At 39.9% G+C, this 27,311-nt stretch overlaps 1 protein-coding gene across 1 annotated transcript; it reads left to right on the forward strand.

Moving 5' to 3' along the window:
• The first annotated feature begins 8,661 nt into the window (after positions 1-8,661).
• On the forward strand, positions 8,662-15,343 carry LOC117461456 (endoribonuclease ZC3H12A). Its single transcript, XM_034103325.2, has 6 exons — positions 8,662-8,790; positions 9,623-10,045; positions 10,533-10,672; positions 12,842-13,076; positions 13,162-13,268; positions 13,386-15,343. The coding sequence occupies exons 2-6, from the start codon at positions 9,630-9,632 to the stop codon at positions 14,405-14,407; spliced, it is 1,920 nt and encodes a 639-aa protein (XP_033959216.1). The 5' UTR covers positions 8,662-8,790; positions 9,623-9,629; the 3' UTR covers positions 14,408-15,343.
• The last annotated feature ends 11,968 nt before the right edge of the window (positions 15,344-27,311 follow it).

The following is a 27,311-nucleotide window of genomic DNA, read 5'->3' on the forward strand; positions in this document are numbered from 1 at the left end:
GGAGTGAACAGCTGCATTCGCCAAGATGAGCAGTATCTCCAGCGTTCAGCAGCACCAGCTCGCCGACTGAGGTTTGTGTTATCAGTAACACCAACACTGAGCACCGTCAGCAACAAACAGGAGTCCTGAGGGGAACAGGCATCAAAGTAATCACCCGATGTGTGAAAGAGAGAAAAGCTGTCACACCAAAGAACAAATCCACCTCTTTTTCTCTATTTAACATCCATACAAACATTACTTATTTTGCCATAAAACACGATCCACCACCATGATAAACCCGTAACAATGATACAAGACCGAACAGGCATCAGCAGAATCTATCTTGAGCCGCACACATGGCACAATGCGACACGTCATGATTTTCAATTTTGTTATTTTTCAACGTGCACATAACGTGCGACTGAATCACCAGCACAATGTGAGCGAAACACTTCAGCAGAAACTCCAGGTTCTTTTTCCCTGAGATCCCAGCAGAGAGTGCATTAATCATCACAGTCTCCTTTCTAAGTGAAGACAGAGAGCAACAGCTGGGGGAGAGGAGCTCGGCTTTAAACAGTACAGACTGCAGGAGGTTCAGCCATCACTTCTTGTTGTGGATTCTGACATCAATAGTAATGAATACCTTGGAGCGTTGCCTGGCTGCCTGAGCATGAATTGCGTTCACACATGAGGCCGGCCTTTGGAAGCGGTTTTGTTTGTCGTCTTAGTGTGTGCCAGTGTCCATGTGTACTTGTGATGTGTGCACTGCTGTGTACCTGTACGTCCTTCTGCACTGTTGTGAGCGTGCGCCTTTGTTGGAGTGGGTATGAGTAATATGCAGAGTAAAAGGAAGAACAAATGACCTAAACTGATAGGAACAATTAATCAGAGCGTTGTTGGTGCTCCTGGACGAGGATGGACCTCATGCTGAGGTTACACCTGCAAGCCAGTCAACACACAAGGATCTCTTAATGATCTATGGCCAGCTGGACCACATTTGTTTCAAGCAAGGAAGCAAGTGTTTGCATTGTTGTTGAATAGATAAAGACTCAGTTCACTCAGGGTACAACAATGTATTTCCTCATGAAGAAAACAAGATTTGACATAGAAGCCACAAATGGGTGTAAGTTCAGAGGTTAAACATTAGAAAAATGTGATGACAATACACACATGGGCTACATGCATAAAATAAGTGGACACAGGGACATAACTTATTGGTTTGAGGGCTATGGATAAAACACTTGGTTTTGGCTTTTTGGCCATCACCATCTTGGTTTTTGGCCGTCGCTTTTTTGCAACCAGAAGTGAGGGCTGCTTGTTTACCTTTTTAAGGCAAACAAACACAACTTACTACCACAACTCTGTGGTAGTAACCTGACAATCACAAGGTTTTCCTGCCATAAAACACACTGTATGACGTTGTCGACTATCTATTTTACTCCAAATGGGGCCATAATTTACGAAATCAAAATCATGCCGTATTGAAAAACACTTAAAACTAGCCCCTCTGTACATGCTTATTCAAATTCCTTGCTCTATGATCGTCTTTCTACTCCAAATATCGTTAAAGTCAGCAACCATGAAAGCCATTCCTGTGTCAGGGTATATGCAGGAATCCTGAAGTCAAATTTAATACCTTTTAAGACCTTTTTTAAGACCCTTTCCATACATTTTAAGACCTCATCGCAACTTCGAGTTCTAACCGGTTACATTGGCGACACAATTTACCTCACATTTACTATATTGATTGTAAGATAGCACAACTAAACAGAGTGCAGACAGACTACTGAAGCCTCCTCTCCACATAAACTTCAACCTCTCGGTGAAGGTCAGGTTTAATTAGGGTGACCAGATGTCCCGCTTTACGCGGGACTGCACAGCATTTTCACGACTTTTGGTGCGTCCCACAAATTGAGACGATGTCCCGCATATTTCATTTTGATTGGCTAAAACGCTTTTCTAAAATCAGATGTATCCAATGGCTGTTGAGAAAGCAGGGAAGGCTATCATCACGGGGGTGTGTTTGCTGTCAATCAATCTGTAACACAGGGCGGGTGCTGGTCAAGTGTTAACCAATGAGAGTAACTCACTCACACACACACCCCCCTCCCGCGGCCCCGCCAAACAACAACAACGAAAGTCAGTCAATAATGCAGGCGACGCAGCAGGTTATGGAAAATGGAGGAAACTGAAACTAACTACAGCTAAGAAGAAAAGAAGATGCACATACAACAAAGACTGGGAAGACACTTATCCGTGGGTGCAGCCAGTGTAGGGTGACTCTCAGAGAGAGTTTTTTGCAATCTTTGCAAGAGTAATTTTTACAATTTCACATGGCGGTGAATACGACGTCAAAAGACACCGAGAATGCAATTCTCACAAGAAACGTGTCGCTCAAAAAGAGACATCCCACTCTATGGAGACATTCCTACTCAAACCAAAAAATGATGGCCACTCAGACAAGGTAACAGCAGCAGAAATAACCAGTGTTTACCACACAGTGCAACACTCCCATTCATACCGGTCAAATGACTGGTAACAAGCTAGCGCCGACCATTTTTCCAGACGCTGAGATAGTAAAGAATATGTTATGTGGTCGTACAAAAGCAGCTTGCCCCTGCCTCTGTGGAGAGTTGTTTGGCAGAGTCAAAGACACCAGTGGTTCTAGGTGGCAAAATAGCCCACACACTGTGGGGGGGGGGGGTACTAAATTGTTACTGCATTTTGACTTCACTTTCTGTCATTGTTTATTGGATGCTGTTGAATAGATCAAATGAAACAGAATAGAAATAGGGATTTTTTTTTCCGGGGGGGCGTGTGCTGTTGAGAGGGTGTCCCACATTGTCCCACACAAACATACTCCTTGTCCCACATTTGGTTTGTTGGGACCTGGTCACCCTAGGTTTAATGCAGTATGCTGCTTTGTTGCTTCTGTACTCTTTCATTCCAGTAAAACTCCTCAGAAACCATTAGAAACCAGTATTTGACCAATAAACAAAACAATTGACAAAACTTTGAACTATGAAATATATTAAACTTTGGTGAGCTTCAGCGGGGTAATGCCATATAGAGCTCCCTCACAAATAATTTGGCTGGGGCTGTCCGGGGCTAAGCCCGGCACATAGGACGATGCTCTGACGTCATCACCCTCACACATTTGTCATATGTTTACAAAAAACAAAATATATGTTAAGACTTTTCTCGTTCTTAATAGAGACTATATTTAGGGTCGATATGTGTTGACCTTACTTTAAAATAGCAGATCTCTGTGACCGGATATAGTTTGGCTTAGACCCCGGCCCCACGAGGGGCCTCATACAGTAAAACGCAAACGCAAAAAAGTCTTCCGTTCACACGCATTCGATTCATTAACGTGTCCGTTCACACTAGACTGCTGGAAATGCTGTAGTACATATGCCAGGCCTGTAAGTGGCGCTGCTGCCGCCACAAAATACACCAAAAGCAGCGAAGAAGACCCCAAAGCATGGTTGTCATGGTCGCCCTTCTGTTTATTCTCCGCGGTGGACGGCGTGTTCTCCTGCTGTATATCTCTCAGGTAGTCCACCAGCAGATTAACCCCCCCCCCCCCCAGAGCGGCGCAAGGCAACGAAACTTAAAATAAGAAGCAGCATTTTATGGCACGCTATGCATGGGGCCGCCTTGAGGGGGTTTCCCGACATGTTGTTTCAGTAAATTAAAGGGTGTTTCATGTTGTCGTTGCTGTGGACCTTCTTAATACCTTGGAAAATGGCGTTTAATACTCTTTAATAGCCTTAATTTTCGCTAAATTGATTTATCAACTTTTAATACTTTTTAAGACCCCGCGGACTGTTCCTGTTCTTGCTCTGAGGGTACATCAAACGGATCTGCATCACAACATGCCCAGCACTTTCATTTTGAAATGGACATACAGACACTTCAGGTACAAAAGGTTTTAGATTATATTTCTTCTGATTCAAAATCTCTATATGAAGAAATTGATCCGTTTTGTCCAAAGCTTGATTGTATTTTTGTTTAAGTGTATGCCTCCTGGGCAGTGGGCAATAGCTTTATATGCAACTACTCTTTGCAGGTTGACCCTTTTTGTTTTGGGGTTGGGAGTGCTGGCAATGTAGTGCCATTGTAAAACATATATATATATTGATTTTAGCACCAATCTTATTAAGTTACCTTTCTATTAAAGGTGGGGTAGGTACGTTTGAGAAACCGGCTCGAGATCGCTAGAATTTGAAAATACACAACCGGAGAAAATCTGCCCCTTCCTTACAGAGCCCCTCCTCCAACACACACGAACGCGCACATGACCAATGAGGGCACGAGATAAGTTTGTGCCCCGATGGAAGGCTGACAGGCAGGTAGGCCATCCAGTTATTTTAGCGGCCCGGCTAAACGGATTGGTTGTACTTTTGACAGTATTACGGCTTCTACAGATGACATTTTTTTATGGATTTTTTGTCAAAGCACTTCAGATATTCATTGCTATCGGGATGTTAAGAGCATTCCATGGAATATAACAAAAAGTGTATCTCGAGCCGGTTTCTGAAACTTACCTACCCCACCTTTAAGTCTGTATGATTGACAGTGTGGCAATGACTCGACATATGGTCAGTAAAAATAATATCTCAAAGAGGCACAAGAAATAAAAAAAAATGTAATTGATTGAGATTGCCAGTAAGGTATAAGCCACTCACATTTAGAGAAACCAGTCGGTGTATGTGATGTGAGGATTAATGAAAACGCTTCAAGAGTATATCAAAGCGGGTGAATGTCTATGATCAGCAGACTGCAGTATTCAATAAATTGCGATCACATCCTGCTCAGGGAATGCAGTTGTCACTAATCAAAGCAAATGTAATTAAGCATAGAGTTAAAAACCTGAGTCCTATCCATTCCACTGCTCTTTTGTCTGATCTTGTCCGATCAATCAGTGCTACAGCCACGCAGCTTTTATGCCTTCTCTGCAACCCCACACAATACCAGGGGGTCCTTGCTTGCTGATCTATGTAGGACAAGCAGAGGGTGTCTTAAGTAATAAATGAACAAGATCAATGTGGGGGATATGTTAGTTTGAAAGCTCTTGTCACTGAGGGTTTGTCGTCCGGCTGCACAGAGGGTGGAGCCGTCCTGTCTGATTTACTGCATTTAGATTCAAACACGGCTAAATTGGAAATCGTGAATCACTTTGACACCATTGGTGCAAGATGGATTACTCCAGTTAAAGGCTGCCTTTTCTTTACTTTGGTTATTTTTAAGGAAATCATACAAAAATTAATTTTGCTGACAGACGGATAACCCGGGCAGTCATCGAGAAAGAGAAAGCAAAGGGAGGCTATCACTGAGGCACTACAGCTGTTTTCTATCAGCACTGTCCCGGAGACATCCAAAAGCTCTCAATGAGCACAATGAGCCTGGCTGAATATTTGATCAACTGTCTCGGGTTTAACACGCCTTGCCAAACTACACCTGCCTGGAGGAAAAAGATATGCCTTTGAGAGGGGCAATGCCTCCCCCCAAGATGTTAAGGAAATAAGCGTTTGATGTTCACAATACCCAATCTGGACTAATCTCGTCCGATGTTGGGCACCTGGATTCTCAGCAAGGGTTGAAATTTGCATTACTGAACAAAAGCTTTTTGGATGCCAATGATGGCTTCCAATATAATCTTACCACACAATTATAAAACAATACACAATGCTAGCCGGAGCTTTTGTAGATCGGATTAAAAAAACTCACCAGTACAAAACTGATCGTGACTGGTTGCAGCTCATTGCCCTGCAGTAATATCAGGCCTTGCAGACACCTGGGGACGGTGGTGTGGCCCTCAGAGGAGGCAACCGCCTGGCAAATGGCTCCTGATTACTTTCTCCACTCTCCGGAACTCAACTCTGTATATGCCATTAACCAGCTGCACGCCGTGTGATCCCAACTCGACCATGCAATCAACCCAGTACACAAAGGGTTGTTTACAAACGTGCGCGCACACACACACACACACACACTCACACACTCACGTCTCACACACTCCCACAATCGTACTCACACAGAACTTCACAGCTTAACCAGAGGCATACTGAGACCACAACCATCTGCAGGCCAACGTCTTCCATTAACTCCGCATTGAGTGTAAAGTGTGTTCACATGAAGCGTGTGTGACATCTAGTGGCCAATTTATAGAACAATCGCGTAAAGGGTCGTTGGTTGCAGTGTGTCATGAATACAAACAGGTTAAAAAGGCTAAGAAGATGCCCTCAAATGTTAAATATGGAGGTGTTTCAATGTGATTTCAGTACAGTATGGTTTTGCATTACCCAGTTTGGGAGACAATGTGTTGGTATTAACCTTTAGGATTTGGTCAGATTTACTGTATTTCCTCTTTTCATGTGGTCCCATTGGCTCCATTCTGTATTTGTAAAAGTTATATTTAGGATGACAAAGTCATAAATGTTTTCAATATTGTATTTATGGGAGTAATTTATGTTTGAGTATGAGGCAGTAAGTAATTTAAACAAAGACATGTAAAGTGTATTTAGTGACGTGTGTGTGGGTTCAGTTACATCACAAAATAGTCTTACCCAATGTTTGACCTTTAATAATACATATGACTCATTTGGGTTTAATACTGGTAGTGCTTTGTTAAATAAAACTGTTGTCACCAGTAACAGATGGAGTTACCCTATTCAGAGCATTGTGTTCCTATGTGTCATCTGAATGGGTTGTTATTATTAACAATGCATTATTGTGTGTTCTTCCATGTTTGCCCTGATCCTGATAAACTCTGGGTGGAGCCACAGGTGAACTTAATCTGCTCTGAATCAGTGTTTTTATAACATCAAAAAGGAAACATTTTGCTTTTCCACTTTGTTTTTCCACTAACCCAACCTGTGTTCCATGCTGGTTAAGTGTGTCTAAAGGTGAGCTGTGGTTTATCAGTTTGATAGTACTAGTGTTTGTTAAGCCATTACTTAATGAGAATACATTAATTAATTAATGAACTACAGAAAAGATAGGGAGAAATCTGGTTTGGTTAACTAAGGCTACAATGTACATGTGATATGAAAATTTAACAAAATAAAATATAAACAAGTCACATGGCAGCTAATAATACGAATAATTATTAAGAAAAATTCACGTTTTTTTCCATAGGTCATACATAAACCCACATAACAATTATATAAGTTTAAAAAAATGTAGCCTGTTTGAGTTATGAAACATCTGATTTATTTAATCTTTACAACCAAAAGAGTGTTACACTTATAACCTACCTTTTTACACTGTATGGACAGTCGGAAACTTGTATTAATAGCGATCAAAATGGTTGAAAAGCAAGAAACGGTAGTATACAAATCATTATGTATCCTTGTATGGCCATTTTTATAGTTTCAAGAATGACATACACGAAAATGGCTAAACTACTGGTTTAATGAAATGCAGTTCACAAAGAAAGTTAAATAATTAAGAATAATTAGTATAGATGAGTTAATACATAATAATAATAATACATTTATTTTGGGGGGCGCCTTTCATAACACCCAAGGACACCTTACAGGGTTACAGCTAGAAACTAGAGACTGTGTAAACACATGACTTAAAGTTAAAGGGGGAAGTTCACATCAGGTTAAGTCCCTCACTCTCTCTGACTCTGCTTCAACATGTCTGACGCTTCCTCTACAATTACGAAACACCTCAAACAAACAGTACTTTAATCATGTGCTGTTGAGAAGTGGGTTGTTTTTTCCAACTGTTTAGAATACAATTTCTGCCAAAACACCTGCCACATAAAAAAGCGGAAACATACAATATTATAATTATGTTACCATTTTCATTTTAAAGAAAGGTGTATGACTAGATTGTGATGCATTTTTCATATATTTCTCAATTACTTTTTCTTAGAGTATAATTTACAATTACTATTTGTATCAATTTAAAATAATATAATATGTCTTTTTCACATTAACAAAAATCAGAATACTAACAAATAAAAAATACGTTGGATGGATTTTGTCACTATACCCTGAATCCACAAGGGGGCGTCGTATATATGTTTTTTCTTTCGCAATATGAAAAGTTGAAGAGGGGATTCACAGATATTTAATATAGAGGTTACTCTAAAAAAAACGAGAGAAGTTTTGTTCCAGTAACAAACTTTGAGCTTAACTCCAACACCACCAACCATTTTATAATATGCCCCAAACTAATGGTTCCTCACTTGAATCTTCCCATCATCACAAAGTTTAATCCATAAAAGAGGTCAATCAAAATATATTATAAACTAGTGAACATCATACATCCCAAATATAACCTCAGTATATTATATATAGTGTTTAATCTTTTTTTAATGATATTTAAATGAAATAAATTAGTTTTTTATATTTTTAATTTGGTCTGATGTGATTTTAATTGGGGTTGCTACATCTATAATACTTCAGATTCCTTGCTTTCATTTGTATTTTGTTTTATTCCGTATATCGCCTGAAGGGTCAACAGCAACAACAAAGACATAGTAAAACTACACACGCACGCACACACACGGAGTGAAAGGAAATAACCAGTGTACTACTGCGTTACTGACAGCCAAAAGGAAAAGCAGCACCTTATCTTATCTCTGATATGCAAATATCAAGGCTCAGCATGCCTCCGTCAGCAGGAGGAAAGGGGAAGAAATTATTCTCTAAGAGGGAGGCGCTACAAAGTCTGAACCGTGTCAAAGTTACTGTACATCCAAACACTAATGGGACTTGTGAGGGACTTCTGACTGACTGAGAGACTTCTGCGAAGATACAGGACACGAGGAGACAGACACGAGCAGTCAAGGTGAGTTTTCGGTTTAACTTTTGTTCACGGTATGAGATGTTACCCAGAATGCCTGCCGGTTAGCAGCGGAAATATCCCGTTGGAAAACGTACCTGAGTCAGGTAGATTCCTCCTTGTAGGGTGTGTATTTGTCGTTTAAAAGTATCATAGCCGAGAAAGGATACGGTGAAGCGGCGTAGAGTTCCCTGTTGTTCAGCTGTCACTTTGTAACATGAGAGGGAAGCAAGTTTTACAGTAAAGTCTAAGCACGGTCTAACAACTATTTGGTAGGTGATGTGAGCTATTTGCATGTTATTTTAATCTCTCATTCTCAAATGTGACAAAATACACTTTTTAAGACATAGACATACAATTAATTGTTATTATGTGGAGATTATGCATATTCGTACACCCACAAAATAACATAAAAGCCAATTGATTATTATCACAAGAGCATGAAGAAGTGATGGAAATTATTTGTAGACCTTTACAGGAAATTATTTATGGAAATACTTCATTTAAAAAAAAAAGAAATAATTGAAAGTATTAAGTGATATTAGTTTTATATTATGTTAATCAGCCTATTATGTTCTTGATCAATCAATAATATTTGTGTCTATACAAATAAATCTGTATCCTTGAGCCGGATGGTGACATCATGAAATGTCTTGTGTTGCTAAACACTCACAAACAAAATACAAAATGTACTTTAATATAATACTAAGAACATCCAAATCAAAATGATGATTAATGGACCTGGCAGAATTGGGGGGGGGGGGGGTGTATAACATGATACAAAACTGGATTCAGTCAAATAAACATTTAACCCTAATTAAATGTAATTTTCCTCCAGTCAGTCCATGAGTATCCACCACGTCTTCTATGCTGATGAAAAGAGGTCCAAATGCTCCAGGATGGATCAGACACTTCCCAGCCAGAGCCCAGCGTCCGACCTGCTGGACGCCGACAGTGAGGAGCTGAGTCTCAGAGTGGACTTCTTCAGGAAGCTGGGGTACTCCTCAGCAGAGGTTAGGGCTGCTCTGAAGAAGCTCGACCTGAACACAGACACTAACTCGGTGCTGGGGGAGCTGGTTCGGAGCAGGACCGGCACGGCACCCTGTGGCTCCGACAGCGAGGACAGGAGCCATAAAGACCCTCTGCTGCCCCCCAGTTGGGCTGTTGGACCCTCCCGAATCCCACAGAAACCAGTGGAGTGGAATCATTCAGATGCCGAATTGAGACCTATTGTTATTGATGGCAGCAACGTTGCTATGAGGTAATCTAAAGCTTTTTTCTTCTTTTATTGGATTAATTATTATGATTTAAATCCTAATTTACAAACTACAACATAAATATGACAAATAAAGCAAGTGTTGTTAACCCTCGGCCTGTCAATTGTTTGTGGAATTTAGTTGAATCAATCATTGCCTTGCTGTCATTCAACCCTGACCCTGAAACATGCTTTGTTGTGTCACTTTAAAATGGGCGTTTACCACCTTGCCTGTGCATGTCTTTTTTTCAAAGACACTGCTGCAATATGCAAATTCGAGGCACACACCTACAAATCTCCACCCTCCAATACGTTTTAATTGTTTTAAAGGAAGTTCGCTTCATGATAGCCCAGAGGGAAGGTTCCCTCTGAAAGAACATTTGAAGGCGTGTGGTGTTTATTGTTTCCACAGATCAACGGAATTTGTACTTCTCTCTTTCAATTTATTTATAAATGATGTGAGGTCATCCAACCCGACTTCTTTCTTTTACAGTCATGGCAACAAGGAAGTGTTCTCATGTCGAGGCATCCAGCTCGCAGTAAACTTCTTCTTGGACAGAGGTCATAATACCATTACCGTGTTTGTCCCAACTTGGCGCAAAGAGCAGCCCAGACCTGATGCCCCGATAACAGGTGAGGATCCTATAAGTGTACAACCAAGCAGACAGATACTACTGATGTTGATGTAGCCAACAAACGCTTCCCAGTCAAAGCAGAAACAATCGCATTGATTAAGCCATGACCAAGTAGAGGCTGACCTTTTTTAATTTGAATTGCTTGAACCTTGAAGTCATAAACTTTAGGGGCCAGCAGGTCAACTAGGCTAACTAGGTCAGGTTAGGCCACAGGACTGGACTTTGTACTCTTAGCATACAGGAGAGAGTAGAGGGGCACATCCTAAATCACTTCGCTCAGTCGACTCACTTGAGTTCAAAGATGTAGTCACTGTTTTTTTATCTAAGTGGCCTGATTACCATTCAAATGTACTGTTTTTTTTATCTAAGTCTGATTACCATTCAAATGCACTTGAGTGTATACAAAAGTAAACAAAACTCATCTCTAATTACCAAGGCCCAACATTTTTGCGGCTTATCTGAATTGCAGATTGTTTCTTTTCCATACTGTTATTTGGTTCAGTACAAAACTAGCTTTATTGCTCAATAGAGCAACAGTCTATTAATTTAATGTGTACCAAAGATTTTCTTCGGCTTAGTAGCTCTTTTGCTAAAAGCTACAGAGTTGCTCACTGACAATGTTGATCAATACAGTCGTTTCAAAATGTGTTCAAACTGATTTGTTCATACATGTTCTGAACATCCATTGGAGATAGTAAACAAATAATTAAAGTCTGTTCAGTGAGGAATACACAATCTAGTCTGTATGCCAGAGTGCATAGCTTGCACGGCGGTTAGAAATGGTGGTTATGCTTATATCAAATGTACCTAACGCAGACAAAATATTTTGTTTGTAAGTCTTATTGACTCACTGCCAATAAAAAGGCAGTCTAGACAAACCGCAATTTCAGTGATAATCCGATGTAAGAGCTGCGAAACGCTGGTTGGCTTAGGTGAGTACGGAGATGCCAAGCAGGAGAAAACTGATAAGATTAAGGTGTGAATATATAAATGGGATATTTTACAAGGGATTTAATCTCCACACAAGAAATAATTCAACACATAATCCTCATTTAAATGAATTGTTTTTTTACACTGTGTTTGGTTAGATTAAACAAACAATAAGTAATGAGTCAGGTTTAGTGTTGTTTACCCCTTCCTTTAACTATTCAGAAACGAGTTGTTCTTTTGCATTGTCTGTGTGATATACCAATACCAAATTATCCACAAGCCACTGTTTCAATGTTCAAAGTTAAAACACTGAACTCATGCCAAAGCCATTGGGCAACAGGTTTACCCAATTGGCTCCCAACTGATGTTTCCATATGCTGACAATTATTTGAAGCAATAGTTTCTTTGTGGGTTCATCTGTGTGATAATATCTTGCAGAGGAACACAGTGAACAGCTCTACATTTCAGACTGCTGAATCACTGAAATGTTTGGGTGTATCTTTACAAACCAGATCCATATCATAGCTACACTACCCCATCTCAAACTACAATAATAAAGGGTGGAACATCCTTACAAAAAACCCTGTGGCTCTCACGAGTTAGTAAGTGTGAGCCTGGGTGGAGCAATCCAAAGGTTCTATTTTCAATCCGTGAACAAGGAAGTAAAATTCAGCCTGCATTAATTCCTGGAAAAACCCCAACAGGAAGTACAGCTGTGTTTTTTCTTCCACACCTAGTGTACTTAAAGAGCTCAGTCTACCTGAGAGACACTCGGTTAGAAAAGTGGCTTTATTGTCTGAAAAGTAGTTGCTCAGGCATACAAAACATCCAGCTTTCATGAGACGTGGCCTCTTGTTCATTCATTCAGATTTGATGGTTCATTTAACTTTCGAATTACCTAAAAAGCACTTACGTATTGTGTTTTAACTCATATTTTGTACCTAGTCATATTACAGGTAGAGTAAAATGATATAATGTACATATTAGATAGTTATGTTTGTACAGGTGATACTTTGTTTGACGTCTTTTGTTTCCTATATTTCATTGTTGTGGCTTTGTAAAATGCTCAGTGGTTTATGTATCTTGTACGTGTGGTTTTGGAACATGGCAAATGTGTGTCATCATATGTTACAAAACAAAGCTATTCTCTTTATGTACCATTCAACAAATAGGGAAGAACATGTACCTGCTATATACTCTCCATAGCCTTTTCAACAGTGATTGTTTGCACTTTCAGATCAACACTTTTTGATGGAGCTTGAAAAAAGGAAAATATTGGTCTTCACTCCATCGCGCCGTGTTGGTGGTAAGCGGGTGGTTTGCTATGATGACCGCTTTATCGTCAAGGTGGCATATGAGTCGGATGGAGTGATCGTATCCAATGACACCTACCGTGACCTTCAAGGAGAAAGACCTGAGTGGAAGAAATGCATCGAGGAGAGGCTTCTCATGTTCTCCTTTGTGAATGACAAGTAAGCAACAGATAATCGTGCAGCACCCAGCTGATTTGTCTCAAATAAAGAAAGAAATCAGCAATTTATCATTTTTTCCCTCCAGGTTCATGCCCCCAGATGACCCTCTGGGTCGCCATGGCCCCAGTCTTGACAACTTCCTGCGGAAAAATCCTCTTCCTACAGAGCAGAAGAGACAGCTCTGTCCTTATGGTAAGATTTGATAAGCACCGAGCTCTGCTATTTTAAGATTTGGACAAGGAAGTAAGCTGTATCCTAAATTACATGACCTTTAACTTATTTTTGTGTATCTGTTTTTGTTTTCCTCAGACAAAAAGTGCACTTACGGCATCAAATGTAAGTTCTACCATCCAGAGCGGTCGAACCAGTCTTACCTGTCCTTGGCGGATGAACTGAGAGAAAAAGCCCAGATTTCTACTGGAAAAGAAGAAAGAAATGCCAGATTATCACCAAGACAGCACCAGTCCGATCCTGCTCATAATGCCTTTTCCTATCCTCTAGACTCTACCAAAGAGCACACAAGAGACAGGCAAAGTCCTTCACATCCCAGTCAGGTTTGTGAAAATACACTGCTGTACTGGGAGGATCAGAGAAAAAGTCCTAATCAAATGCCCTGTCCTGTAAGCCAGTGTCACACAGATTGGCCTGGGATGCACTCCATGCCCAATCATTACTATGCCAACGTCTCTCACGAGTACCTTGATTCTGGCCTTGGCTCTTATGACAGTCAGTACTCTGACTATTCGCATTGCCTCAGTAACCCCAACAGACCCAGGCCCCAGCAGCTAAGTGCCCTCGCCGGACCCAGACAGGCCCCAGTGCATTTAGAGAACAACAACAGCAGTCAGTCTTGCAGGTGCTGTTCCCATGTAGGCCCCTCAACAGTTTACCAGCAACCTCATGGAAACCCAGACTGCAAGGGTCATTCCCAATATGACAGCTACCCTCCTCAAATGTTCCCGCCTAGTGTACCTCCCCAAAAGAGCCAACAGCATTACGGTGGAGCCGCGCATCATCAGCAAAGTTACTGGTCGGATCCATTTCAGGGGTTGCCCCAAGCCAGGACACCGTGTAGTCTCCCCTCTTCGGCCCACTCCTCACACTCCAACAGCGGCTCTTACAAAGGCCAGCAGTACCACTCCTGGGGCCCAACGCATGGATCCCTTGATGCGTTTGACCCACAAAAAAGGATGGATCTCCGTAAGAAACTGCAAGCCATCTTCAACCCCAGTCAGGTGGATACCGTCATGAAAATGTATCCTCATGTGACGAATGCGGAGAAGCTGGCTGCAGAAATCCTCAAGCTGAAGGCTCAGAGAGGGATTTTCTGATAATCCTCTGATGATGTTCTACCATTGCTTTCTTTTAAGTCAGAACTACCATAACATTTGTGTTGACTCTATCAAAGCAAACAAGGATTTGCTTGAAAAGCTTAATTGTGTCTATGGATACGATACGATAATACTTTAATGGTCAGATCAAGTCGGAAAGTTGACTTGCATCACAGCAGCTCCATGTGTAACATCAACATAGACACATATCAAGACACAATACATGAAAAACATAAGAGCACAATCACTGAGAGAAAACATGTTCAATGTCCCTTTAGCGTGCATTTGATCTGGGATGAATGATCATGATCGTGATAAAGCGTTTGAATATATTTAGTTGTAAGTTGCCAATGCAGAATTGCAAATGTGCCTTCCTATTTATGAACAGTTAAGACATCTGTTCAATGTATGTGTATGACATTATAGTCAATGGATGAAATGTGTCACTTTACCAAAAAAAGTTAAGCCTAGTGCTTCTAGAGTTTTGACTGTTGATGCATATTGTGTCAAATGTTATATATTTTAATCTATTTCCAAAAAAAGGTCTCATGCAATAAGAAATGGCTGTTTAAAGTTTTATTTTTGTATTTTTCATTTCACTCTAGTTCTCCAGAAAATTGCGTTTTTCTATATTATACCTGAGAAATAAGTATGTTGTATTTGTTAAGCTTTAGCCACATTAGGCTGGTTGAAGCTGGACCCCGCTCCAAAATTGTATTTATAATAAATCATAAGGAACAAGGAAACTGTGAAGACTTTTATAGAGTACAAGCGAAAGTCATTTCCCTGTGTGTCATCAACCTTTCCTGTAAATCCGCATCAGTTTCATGAAACACTCCCGGAACAAGTGTTGTGTAAATATGTTCTGTTAGATCAATTTACAGTTAGCATGTCTTAAAAGAACATATTCAAAATAAAAACATGTCATGTATGAAATGGAGTGTGTCGTACTTTTTTGATCTTGATCTGTAAATAAAGTTTATCAGGAACTTAATATTGGCAAATACTTTCGCTTACATCATAACACATTGCCTAAGATCTTTCTACCAAACTCCCGTACTCAATTTCACAAGTAGGTCTCTTACTTCAATCATTTTCATAAAAGTCTGGAGTTTTACAAACTGAGTAATGTTCACTGATGTTGCAAGCTGAATAAAAAAACTGCCTGCGGGGGGGAGGTCAGACTGCGTGTGTGTTTCTATGTTCACTTAAATAAAATACTTATCGAATTAACACAGTTTATGGCTGCTCTTGAGTTCCTGTTGATTTATTACACAGTAAGCTTGACAAATATATGATTGATTTTGATTACATTTCGCACAGACATACAGACTTCAGTGACTTAATAATAATAATAATTCCTTATATTTATTATAGCGCTTTTCCAGATGCTCAAAGCACTTCACAAATACACATTACACATACATGCAATGGTCATGTACTGTGGACAATACCCACAGGAGCAAGTTCAGGTGAAGTGTCTTGCCCAAGGACACAACGGCTTTACAGACGCAGCAGCGGCGGGTTTCACCCCTTGATCTGATGATCATTGCACAGCGCACTGCGCCACACCGTCCATCTTCACGCCTCGAGGTCATCGAGGCGCTTTTACAAGTACACAATAGTATCATACATGTACTGTGGACAATACCCACAGGAGCAAATCCAGGTGAAGTGTCTTGCCCATGGACACAACGGCCTGACGCAGTGGGGCAGGAGCAGGTTTCGAACTGGAGTTCCCCAGCAGCCCCCTTGATCTGATGATCAGATGCACAGACCACTGCGCCACCCGTCCCTTCTGAGTTTACCTCTAGAAACACTGTCAGGATGGATTACTTGGAATTTGGGTGAACACATTCATGGTCCCCAGAAGAGGGATAGTAACTCTAATCTCCTGACAGCACTGGTGTTCAACCAAATACCCGAAACACTAATACGTTCCCATCAGTCCCTACTGTACTTCAGTGATATTTCTGTGTTTGGTAATCAGCACATTTGATCATGTTTTCAGGGTAAAATAACACAATTGTGGTAAAAATCCCTACTAAACACAAACATGTTGTTAACATTGTGAGCATGTTTAAGTGTTTAGCTTAGGGCATGAAGCACATTTTGTGCACAGTGCACAACCTGTTTGTATGACCTATGACCCAGGGCTGTCATTGTTGAAGTTTTTCAACCAAACATGTCTCATTTTTCAGTGGGACTAAGACACTTAGTAGTGAGAGGACTAATCCACCGACTAACTCAACAAAAGAACAGCCATTTATTTCTGCAAGTCCAACATTACTGGGTACCAAAGCTCACAAAACAGAAGTATTCAACAAGGTATTGTTATTGGGAATAAGACAATAAGACAATACACACTTTTTTTAAATACTTTGATACAAAGATTTATCTCTTTATAATACATTTTTAGAATGAATTAATGTAACTACTCTTTTGCTTTCTTGGCCCTCTTGCCATGCATCCAGTTGGCTCTAAATCAGGAGTCTGTACTTCTGTCACTCCCAGGCCATCAGTAGTTTGTGGAAAGGTACAAAGGCGCCATAGCCAGGATTGCTTTAAGGGAGAGAAATAACACATTTTTAAGACATAAATGAAATACAGACACTACTGAAAAATCATCAAGATATCGCTATGAAGACATTTTTCCATTACAGTCCTGAAGTCATACATTAAAAGTTAATATTCATGAGTTAATGAGCTTTAGTCACAAGAAGGTAAAGAAAAGGCACATCGACCTAGTTTTAAAGATATTGTTTTCAATTCCCCATGTGTAGTTCATGTGTTTTTTGTATTTCCCTACTGGGTCTTTGAAGAGAAGACCACATACGAAACCTGTCTCCATAGGAGAAGAATGTGTCACGCTACAGGCAAATTAGTTCACACTTCACATGACAGGTTTATGCTTCACCTCGAAAGGCTGTTATTGAGCAGTTGACACATTTACCACTAAGTGCAAAGAATTTGAGTAAGTGTGTCTGGGGGCAGCTGAATACCTAAGGGCTGTAGTCTTATGCCTTAACTCAACGAGCCAGATGTTCGACAATAAGAGTTACATTTAAAACCATCCTGCCAGAACATTTAGTTAATAGCAAAGATATCTGTAATGTGATATCCGAGTGACACAGTGGGGAACCCAATAAATCCCGGAGCAGCACTGAATGCCAGGTCACACACCCTGAGATGCAACGTGTTGCTTGTGTTCACACAGTAGATAAATGAGATCAGTTACCAGTCAAAGTAGCTGTGTCCCCTGTGGCTGCCACCATGCAATCCGTGATCAGGTGTCAGCAGCTGCACCCCCAGATGGAGCTCTGCCTCCCCCTGCAGGTGGCCCAGGTAACGGATCGTTCCCGTGCTGACCCGTCCCGACGGCAGCATGATCCTGACCCGGTGACCCAGCTCCAGGTCCATGGGGGAATGGGGAACAAAAACCCGGTGAGGACCTTTGGACGACCTCCATGACCTCACACTGGAGGGAGAGAGGGTTTACTTTTATGTCCAGTGAAATACATTTAAAAATATGTAACATTTATTAAATCTTAGACCACTTCACCTCAGCAACATCAGGCTCTATGCATTACATACACACAATGTTGACAATATCTGGTTTGCTTACTGTACGTATTTTATATTTTATTGCATTCTGTTTCAATGTAAATGACTGCTTTATATTATTATCTATTTTAATAAATGTTGTCTTTTTTTGTAATGTTATTATAGTGTTCTTAAATATAGTTTGCTATCTGTGTTTGTTTTTTTCCACAGATGTATGATTTCACTGCGTCCGTGGGAGCTCAGACCCCTCCTTAGGAGCTCAGCTCCCATTGGCTCCCACATAACTCGAACCCTGCAATAACCAAGGGCCGTCATTGTTGAAGTTTTTTCAGCCACACATGACCTTGCACCTACAATTCAGCATTTCTCAGTGAGACTAAGACACGTCCGTACAGCAAATGTGAAGCTGTGTACAACAAAGTAGTGAAATCCACCTCATAGCAGCTGGAAATCCTATAATTTGCATTATTCGCCTCTGTTAATCTGCACATAACTGAATAGTAAAACATGATTTACAGTAGGCTACTGGACAAGTTCCTGCCTGGAAGCAGGTATTAGGAAGCCTGAAAGTAATGCTCCCTCCCTCCTAACCAGGAAACAGTCCTGCACACAACCCTCGTACACTGTTGTTTTTTTGGGTGCAGTTTATGCAAATCAGGGAAAGAATTAGGTCACGCCAAGTAAGTTTACACAGACATGGAATTTACTTTAGGTGATAATGGTATATGCATTAATCTAGTAAGAGGAAGCAAGAAGTTAAGAGCAAATATAAAGTAGTGTGACATGTATTTTGTAAACATTTGGAACATTTAAAGTAAAGAAGAATACCAAAAATACAAAAAAGGAAAAACAGTGTGTGCAGTTTTCATAATTTAAAAGTGATATAGAAGTCGTTTTAAAGAAGTCAATAAATGAGTGACCTATAGAGGTCGCTGTTTCCCTTTTTCAGGTCACTGTGCTGAGATAATCTAACTATAGCTGCTGCTTGTTATGTGCTGTACAGATATGAGAATGGTCAATATTAATTTAAACCAACTCTCCACCAATCACTGTACCTGGAGGCTGAAGATGAGGAGGAGGAGGAGGAGGAGGAGGAAGGTCTTGGGCTCAGAGTCACTGATGAGAAGAACTGGCTGCCTGACAAACTGCTTACGTCGCCTCTTGTTGACACATCAGACCCTTCGTGTTGGCGCATCATTCTTGAGAGACCTCCTGTACATGGGAGTTGACATTGTTATTGAATTTAGAAAGCATACATCTGAATGAGCTCTCTGTGTTACTGTCATTTACTTGAACACTCCTCAAGTGTTTCTCCATTGTTCCCCACCGACTCTTCATCACAACCAGCCTCTCTCACCAACACAGCCCGAGAGGCCAGCTGGGGAGAGAAGAGACATTATTATTACCACTGGTGGGAAGTAACAAAGAACATTTACTGAAGTACGTAGTGCTATAGATACCTTCCAACTACATATTAAAAAAAACATACATGAAAATATGATCAGGATCTAAAATGTCATCATTGTTACTGATTAAACTGTGAAGTAGTTCAAATCAGCTCTAGATAGATAGATGGATAGATAGATAGATAGATAGATAGATAGATAGATAGATAGATAGATAGATAGATAGATAGATAGATAGATAGATAGATATCAAGTTATCAACGTAATGAAATAATAAAATAAAAACAATAAACAGTGGCAAATAAACATATCTACAGTAGAAAGTACATGAACCACAAAGAATACGAAACATAAAATGTTCAAGATAAGTTAGACAGTTCTATGAAAGACCAATATATATTATTGATTGTCTCACATTTGACTAGAACACTGACAGTAGCCACTCTGCTTTGTGAGTATTTTTATTATGGATTTTTTATGTTTAAAACTTCTGCTTCCAATACTTCTGTACTTTTTCTTACATGAAATTGTGGATGCAGGACTTGGAGTATTTTTATACTGTGGTATTTACTTAAACTTAAGTAAACCATTGAATACTACTCGCTACTTTAACCACCTGCAAACATACCTGATTACATAGATCCTCGTGCTTTCTCTGCAGCTGCGTAAACCTCCTCTCCCATGATGCTTTCTCACAGGCGGCCCTGGCCTTGATTGCCAGAATCTCTTTCTCGGTTTTTGTCAGCCTTTTATGAAGAGCTCCTTCGCGGTCTGGGCTGCCCGGTATGACTGCAAACCCTTTACTTTCAGAATCTGATAAATAAAGTTAAATTAGCTCAACACATCATATCTCTGCCTACACAGATGTAAAGTGTAATTATAGTAGAAATATGCAAATATACCTTTGGCCTCACAAACTTGATAAGACAATACAGCTTGTTGTTGGTTTACCTTGATATCTAATCTTTTTTCCGTCATTACATTTTAATTAGAGTGATACCAGAAGATTCACTTTTATTGTCTCCCATAAAAAACCATAAGGACCAATGCACATCCCTTTCATGCATGAATTATGAAAGCCTCACTCAGGATTTTGTTACCAAGTGTTTTTATTGCTCTTGGGGCATGACAAACAAGATTTGAACTTTAATTTATTTGTATCTAGTTTTTTCAAATTTAGAAAAACATTTTTTGGACTAATCAAAAGTGGACAGTATGCGTTAAAGTCTGAACTGAAAACGTGTACATTTGGAAAAAATGATAAATAAAGATGTGCAAACTTAAAATTACATTATAATAACATAAGTATATTGATTTAAGGCCCAAAAAGATATTGCAAATGAAGTATTTTCAAGAAGAACAGTAGCAGTACAGTATGAATTGTTGTTGAAATATAGCCAGTGATGCATGACGTCCACTTTAGTGGACAGGTGAAAAATCCTAATTTCCTGCAAACTCAATACTTTGACAATTTATGAATTATATGATTCCTTAGTTGTTACTTGGTGTCACCAAATGTTTTATACCTGCAGGGAGCGCTTTCCATAAAAGGATTGGCAGGATATCGGCAGGTGACTTGGTCCATCTGGCTTTCTGTCGTTCATCTTGGTTTAGAGAAATGTATCATGCACTTACAATGCCTTTCCACTGAGTGGCAGTGTATGGGATGCAATAGGGTCCTATGATGGCTGATGGTCCAACTATGCCATCAAAACACATGCATACAAGAACACACCTTTTGAAAAGCTGTCCACTGTAGTGGCCTCTATGTGTGAAAGGGTTTGCTTGTGGAGCTAAAACACATCAGCATCTCTGAATATATTTAAGCCTGCTAAATATGTTTTAATTAAAAGTAACGATTTTATTGGGCAGTGTTTATTGCTGAGTTTATGAGATCCTTACCCACAAGTTGTTTCAGCTGTCGGCTCGTTTGATCTTGAATGCGTCTCTCCCTAGGCAAGAATTTGATGGCATTATATGGGCATATCTGAAATGCAAATAATGACGGTTTATAGTCACCATAAAAAGTACAACAATTATCAAAATGTGTTATTGAGAGAACACTTAAAGGGCACATTTCACTTACCCAGAGGAACCTGCAGCTGCACAATATCCCCTTGAATGTCCAGGTAAACGCAGTCAACAGGATATATGAGGTCATGATGAAGCATGTTCACTTCACATTGTGCTGTTCTGACTGAGATACACATGATTACTGTTAATGTGATTTACCTGCTACAGCCAGTGGTGAACAGTAATGTCATACACTCACTCAATTGCTGTTCTTTAATACAATTAACAAGGTAATCCTACTTACTATCTATTTCCTGCTAATTTATACCTTTATAGTCAAATACTGTTCTTTTTACTCCTCTACATTTATTAGATAACTTTGGTTACATTGAAGATTCAGAATATTAATACAAAACATTCAACTCTAATGATCCCTTGGTCAAATTCACCTGGTAGAACATGTCATAAAAAAAAACTTAAACAACTGTAAAATTAAAGTGTTAAAAAACAATAATGCATCAATTATTCGATAATATAATTTGTATATGGACTGTTGTGTAGAGTGATTACTTGGTATTGCTATGCTTATACTTGTGTACTTTTACTTAGTTACATTTTATAATGCAAGACTTTCAGTTGTAAGTATGTCGACACTTTGGTAATGCCACTTTTGCTTAAGTAAAAGATCTTAGTGCTCTGTCCCCGCTCAGATTGAAGCTCATAAATAGGAAAGGTACTTAATCTAAAATTAGGTCAGATCTCTAAAATACAGTGTATTGATGACCAAAGTTGCTGTTTGTGGTTAGTTGAGTCTAGAGATCAGGTGTAGGCTGCGAAAGAAAAGTAGGCCGTCTGCAGCTTGGTGCTAACACGCTATGATCTTAAACACAAACAAACACACATGCAGGGAAGCTTTCTATGGGAATAAACAGATGGAGCTAAACACTGACCTTTGCCAGAAGCTCAACTGTAGGATGGGAGGAAAAATCCCATGTGTGGTCACAAGAAAATGGCGCCCATGTCTGCTCAATGCTGTCCTAGTCCATTGTGAATGCTAATGCGGCGCACAAGGCTAACTGACCTGTTGATATGCAAGTGTGTGTGAACCTGGCAGGTAAATCTTCTCTAATCCTCTTAGTCATGCACTGACACAGGCCAGTTGCATCCAGGTTGCTTAATTTGGGCTACTGAGCTATAAACAACGTATATAAGCCTCCACATGCAGTGCAACTGTAACTCCTGTTAGAGGATTCAGGGTCCTTAGGTTCAGTTGTAATAGCTGAAGACATACTATGCTAAATGTAGGCCAACAAATATGCTTCTTTTTTTAAATCTAGATTTCCCACTTATTTGTCAACATACTTGACGTACATTTTACAAACTGTGACATCACACATATGTTTTCTTCTGCCTGTACTACCTCGTAATTTGACTCCTGAGTCTTTACTCAAAGTCAAATATTAAAACCCAAAGGACTTTAGATTTTAGCCTTTCCCCAATGGTCATGGAGGTATGTGTGCATCGTTTACCATAAAGGAAAGATAACAGCTTTCAAGTGCAGTGGACAGTGACATTTGCTGTCCAGTGATAAGTTAAATGAAAAATATTAAGCCAGTAAAATAAAAATATTACGCCTAATATACTGTACTATTCAAGATGTCTTTGTGTTATGCTTTACAATTGTTCCTAAAAATCAACCGGAACTTTTTGGTACTTTTGTTCACTTGGAGATCCGAGTGTTAACAACATTTATACAAACAACATGAGGTATTTTTAAAGACTGAACTAATGCCCATTGCAGGGGAGTAGATGTTGTGGGGATTAATTGATCTCTAATGCTGTTTAAATTGATTGTATAATATATTTAGTTTTAAGGGGCAACATTGTTTGATATGATCATCTGTAAATCAAATGACCTCAACATCAGGGCTCAGAGACTTGAAGCTAGGAATGTTGTCTGGTTGTTTTTTGTTACTGCATGCATACAGTGTGTTTAGTGTGGATGTTAAACTCAAATTTGACATTGTAAACCTTGTATTAATATCCAAATTGCTGGAGCATGAACCCAAAATGTGTCTCTGTGTGGATACGGTGCTTTGCGTTTATTATTTCACAAACAATTATAAATGTATTATAAATGTATTGCCATTAACAAATCCTCATGTTGTGGTTTCGACCACAACATGAGGATTTTAGACAGGAGCTTAGTAAAGCCTTGTCATTTCTTCTCTTTCCTTTATTAGCTTCCTTTATTAGCTTCCCTTTTCTCAGAGTGCTGAATCTCGCTTTTAGCTTCCTCCTTTCTTGGCCATTACAGGATGTCTTTAAGTCACGTAGGGGGTCTAAAGACAACATTTCTTCATTCACTCTCAATGCTCTAAAGCACATGTGTCAAACTCAAGGCCCGGGGGCCAAATCAGGCCCTTGGTGGATTTAATTTCGGCCCGCAGGATCATTTTAAATAACTATTAGATCTGGCCCGCTGGTATATTGCACGCACACCTTCCTCAGCTCAGAGCCTGACCCCAAACATTGATGAACTTGCACCTAAGATGAGATGCCAAGTATCTGGCTTAGTGTGCATCACAGAGCAGCAAACTGCGTTTCAATGGATGTTTCCTTTTGCACTTTTTCTCTCACGACAACAGGGCATGTTTGTTTTTTTCTTTGAGGGAAATAGTTTTTTTGAAACTGTTGTTGGCCTGTGGAAAAATGTAATCATAAGAAATGACTGAGGAAAAGCTGCAGATAGAGCCATAAGAAATGAATGCTACTGATTATTTAATGTTGTTTTTATCGGCAATAATTTAAGCTTTGTTAGTTCCAGGTTTAATATGTGCAATAACTTCATCTCAATACGTTTTGCAATAAACATTGAAACAGTCCGGCCCTCGAGTACCGATTTTTTTATTTTGGCCCACTGTGTATTTGAGTTTGACCCCCCTGGTTTAGACCATTCATTTCATTAGTAAAAAGATTTGGATAGAGAGCTTCACACAACTGAAATAATGCCATAAAAATTACACTTTGTATATGACATTGTACAGAAAGTCTATAATTATAAGACCGTCCCCCAGAAAAAATATTAGCAGTAAGAATGCAACCCAGACTTACATTATACTAAAAACATTTACACATCTTGACCCTCTTTATTATAAACATAATAACTTTTTTAGCCAGTCAGAAACCTTATTAAAGATATGTTTTCATGTCTTATTGTTAGGAAATCAAGTGTGAAAAGGAGGCAGCATTTCTCCCTGGTTGAATCGTACAAAAGTCTTTGGTTTCAAAGTAAATCTGGGCATTCAAGTGAAATACGAGCCTGCGGACAATATCTGCATGGTTAATTGAATCGCCGTTTAAATTCAGCCCTTGCACGGTCAGCTTGTGTTCAGGTGCGCTGCAGCGTATGTATCTGTTGTCTTCATTCAGAGAGACGGAGAACACACTCGGTCATGTACTCATTCAAAAGTTAACCATTTGCATGCAAACAAATAATATACTGAAACTACATCCCAGGTGCAAACAATAGCAATGATATCTGAGTAATCTAAGCTGCTCACAGTCACACATTTGACAAAGAGTATGAGGCGAACTTTGGAAATGACATGTTGGAACTATGCTAATAATGAGAATAGTTTTTTGCATATGCTAGGCAAAAAAGTGCGCAGGGCTTTGCATGTATGCTTTGTGTATATGTGTTCAACAAATCTCCCTGTTGGGACATTAAAGAGCTACTGTATCTACTAGAAGACTAATATGTACAGTCTTGATAGGTCTTGCACTCTTGTGTTTAAAAAACAGGTTCAAATGTTAGAAGTCTGTCTTGACCCTTCTCTTGCGTTTCGGGTCAAAAGTGACCGAGTGACTTTGTTTTTGATCATAGATATTGTGTTTTTCATCCAATCGCCTCAAGACCGTATGTTATCCTCCACACTAGGCCTCTGAACATATACACTTGATGATCACCACTTGCATTGATGTTAACGTGATTTATTCAACAGTGAAACACCCTTGATGTTTTCGGAAATGAATGAGTATGACACACACACACACACACACACACACACACACACACACACACACACACACACACACACACACACACACACACACACACACACACACACACACACACACACACACAGACACACACACACACACACACACACACACACACACACACACACACACACACACAGAGACACACACACACACACACTTCTCGTGCTATGTCCCCCCACACCTTCCAGAAAAAACAATTTACAGGAACCTCTCACTTTCTCGCGCTGTATGATACAATGTAAACCTTCTCACAGGTGCGAGCTCTGTGCCCCTCTGTGCCACCTTCTCAAAGGTGCAAGCTCTGTGCCCCTCTGTGCCACCTTCTCACAGGTGCAAGCTCTGTGCCCCTCTGTGCCACCTTCTCACAGGTGCGAGCTCTGTGCCCCTCTGTGCCACCTTCTCAAAGGTGCAAGCTCTGTGCCCCTCTGTGCCACCTTCTCACAGGTGCAAGCTCTGTGCCCCTCGAGAAAGAAAAACCTCACACTTTCTCGCAGTAAATGCGCCTCCATTACTGTCTCTCATGCAGTTATATTTGTGCCTTGCTCACATTTGACTCATTGACAAAATGAGTAGGCGACCGATTAGGCGATTTTCCGTCAGAGAGGCTCTGGACAAATGTTTTGAACCAGATGAAGAGGAGATTGAACCAGACATAAAGGACAATGTCTCAGAAATGGAAGACAACAGCGATCCAGACTATGAGCCTGACCAACAGTCAACAGACCAGGAAGAGGCCACTGAGGGAGAGGCCCCTGAGGGAGAGGCCCCTGAGGGAGAGGAGCCCTGAATATTTATTTTTCTCTAAATGTTCATTGAGGAAAACAGTATCAGTGTCTTATTTTATATTCATCACAGTGAATGCAGTGAATGCTGAACTTGATGGGTCCGGACCACAAACTGTAGTTGAAATTACACAATGAAGCACTGACTTGCTTGTATCAAATCAATACATCCCATACATCATTGTAACGGTAAGAATCTCAGCTACAACACCAACTAAAGCATTTACATCTCCAGTAAACACAGCCTACATGGCAAGCATTTCTAAAATATACAGTAATGTACAGTAAGCACTATCTTTGAACTTACTGCAAAATAATAACTTGAAATTCACCCCTGGTGTCATTCTGTCTGTGACCCCTTGATTACACTTGCTGTGACTGTTCAAAGGAGATGTCAACCATCAAAATTGGATTAGGGGTTCCAGAGATATCACTGTGCAAAACACACCGGTCAATTTTGAACGAAAATAGTATGACCTAACGCAAGAGAAGGGTTAAAACAGTACTTATATGTTGAAGTATATTAAAATAGTTATTATTTAATTATTTAACTGTATTACAAACAGCAGTGTGGGCACAAACTGCTTCCGTCACGTAAAAGGAAACCTAACCTAGGCCTTTCACTTTACTTGAAGGGCCCAGACTTTTGCATAGAGGCAAAATGTTCCATCAACAAAAGTAAATAATCCTTTGTGTTTGCGGCGTGTGATTTGGATCTGGTCTAAAATTAAATGGGGTTTTCCCCATTGATTCACCTTACAACCAGGTTTCATGTAAATTGTGCTCATAGTAGTGCAGTCATCCTGCTGACAGTCACACAAACACACTGAACTTTACCTCATTGGAAGATGTAACATTACTGCTATACTGACATATATGAATAAACAGCAACGATGTACAGATGGTGCAGACACATTCTTTTGGACACATACTTTACATCATTTTTGTTATTTTTAATTATATTTGTATCCTTCAAGTGTTTTCTGATACGTAAAAAGCTTTTTTCTGACTGTTTACAACTCCAGAAATATTAAAATATCGTACATCAAGCCAGACTTGATTTTACTAACATAA

This window comes from Pseudochaenichthys georgianus, chromosome 16 (genome assembly GCF_902827115.2).
Source record: "Pseudochaenichthys georgianus chromosome 16, fPseGeo1.2, whole genome shotgun sequence".
Classification (NCBI taxonomy): domain Eukaryota; kingdom Metazoa; phylum Chordata; class Actinopteri; order Perciformes; family Channichthyidae; genus Pseudochaenichthys; species Pseudochaenichthys georgianus.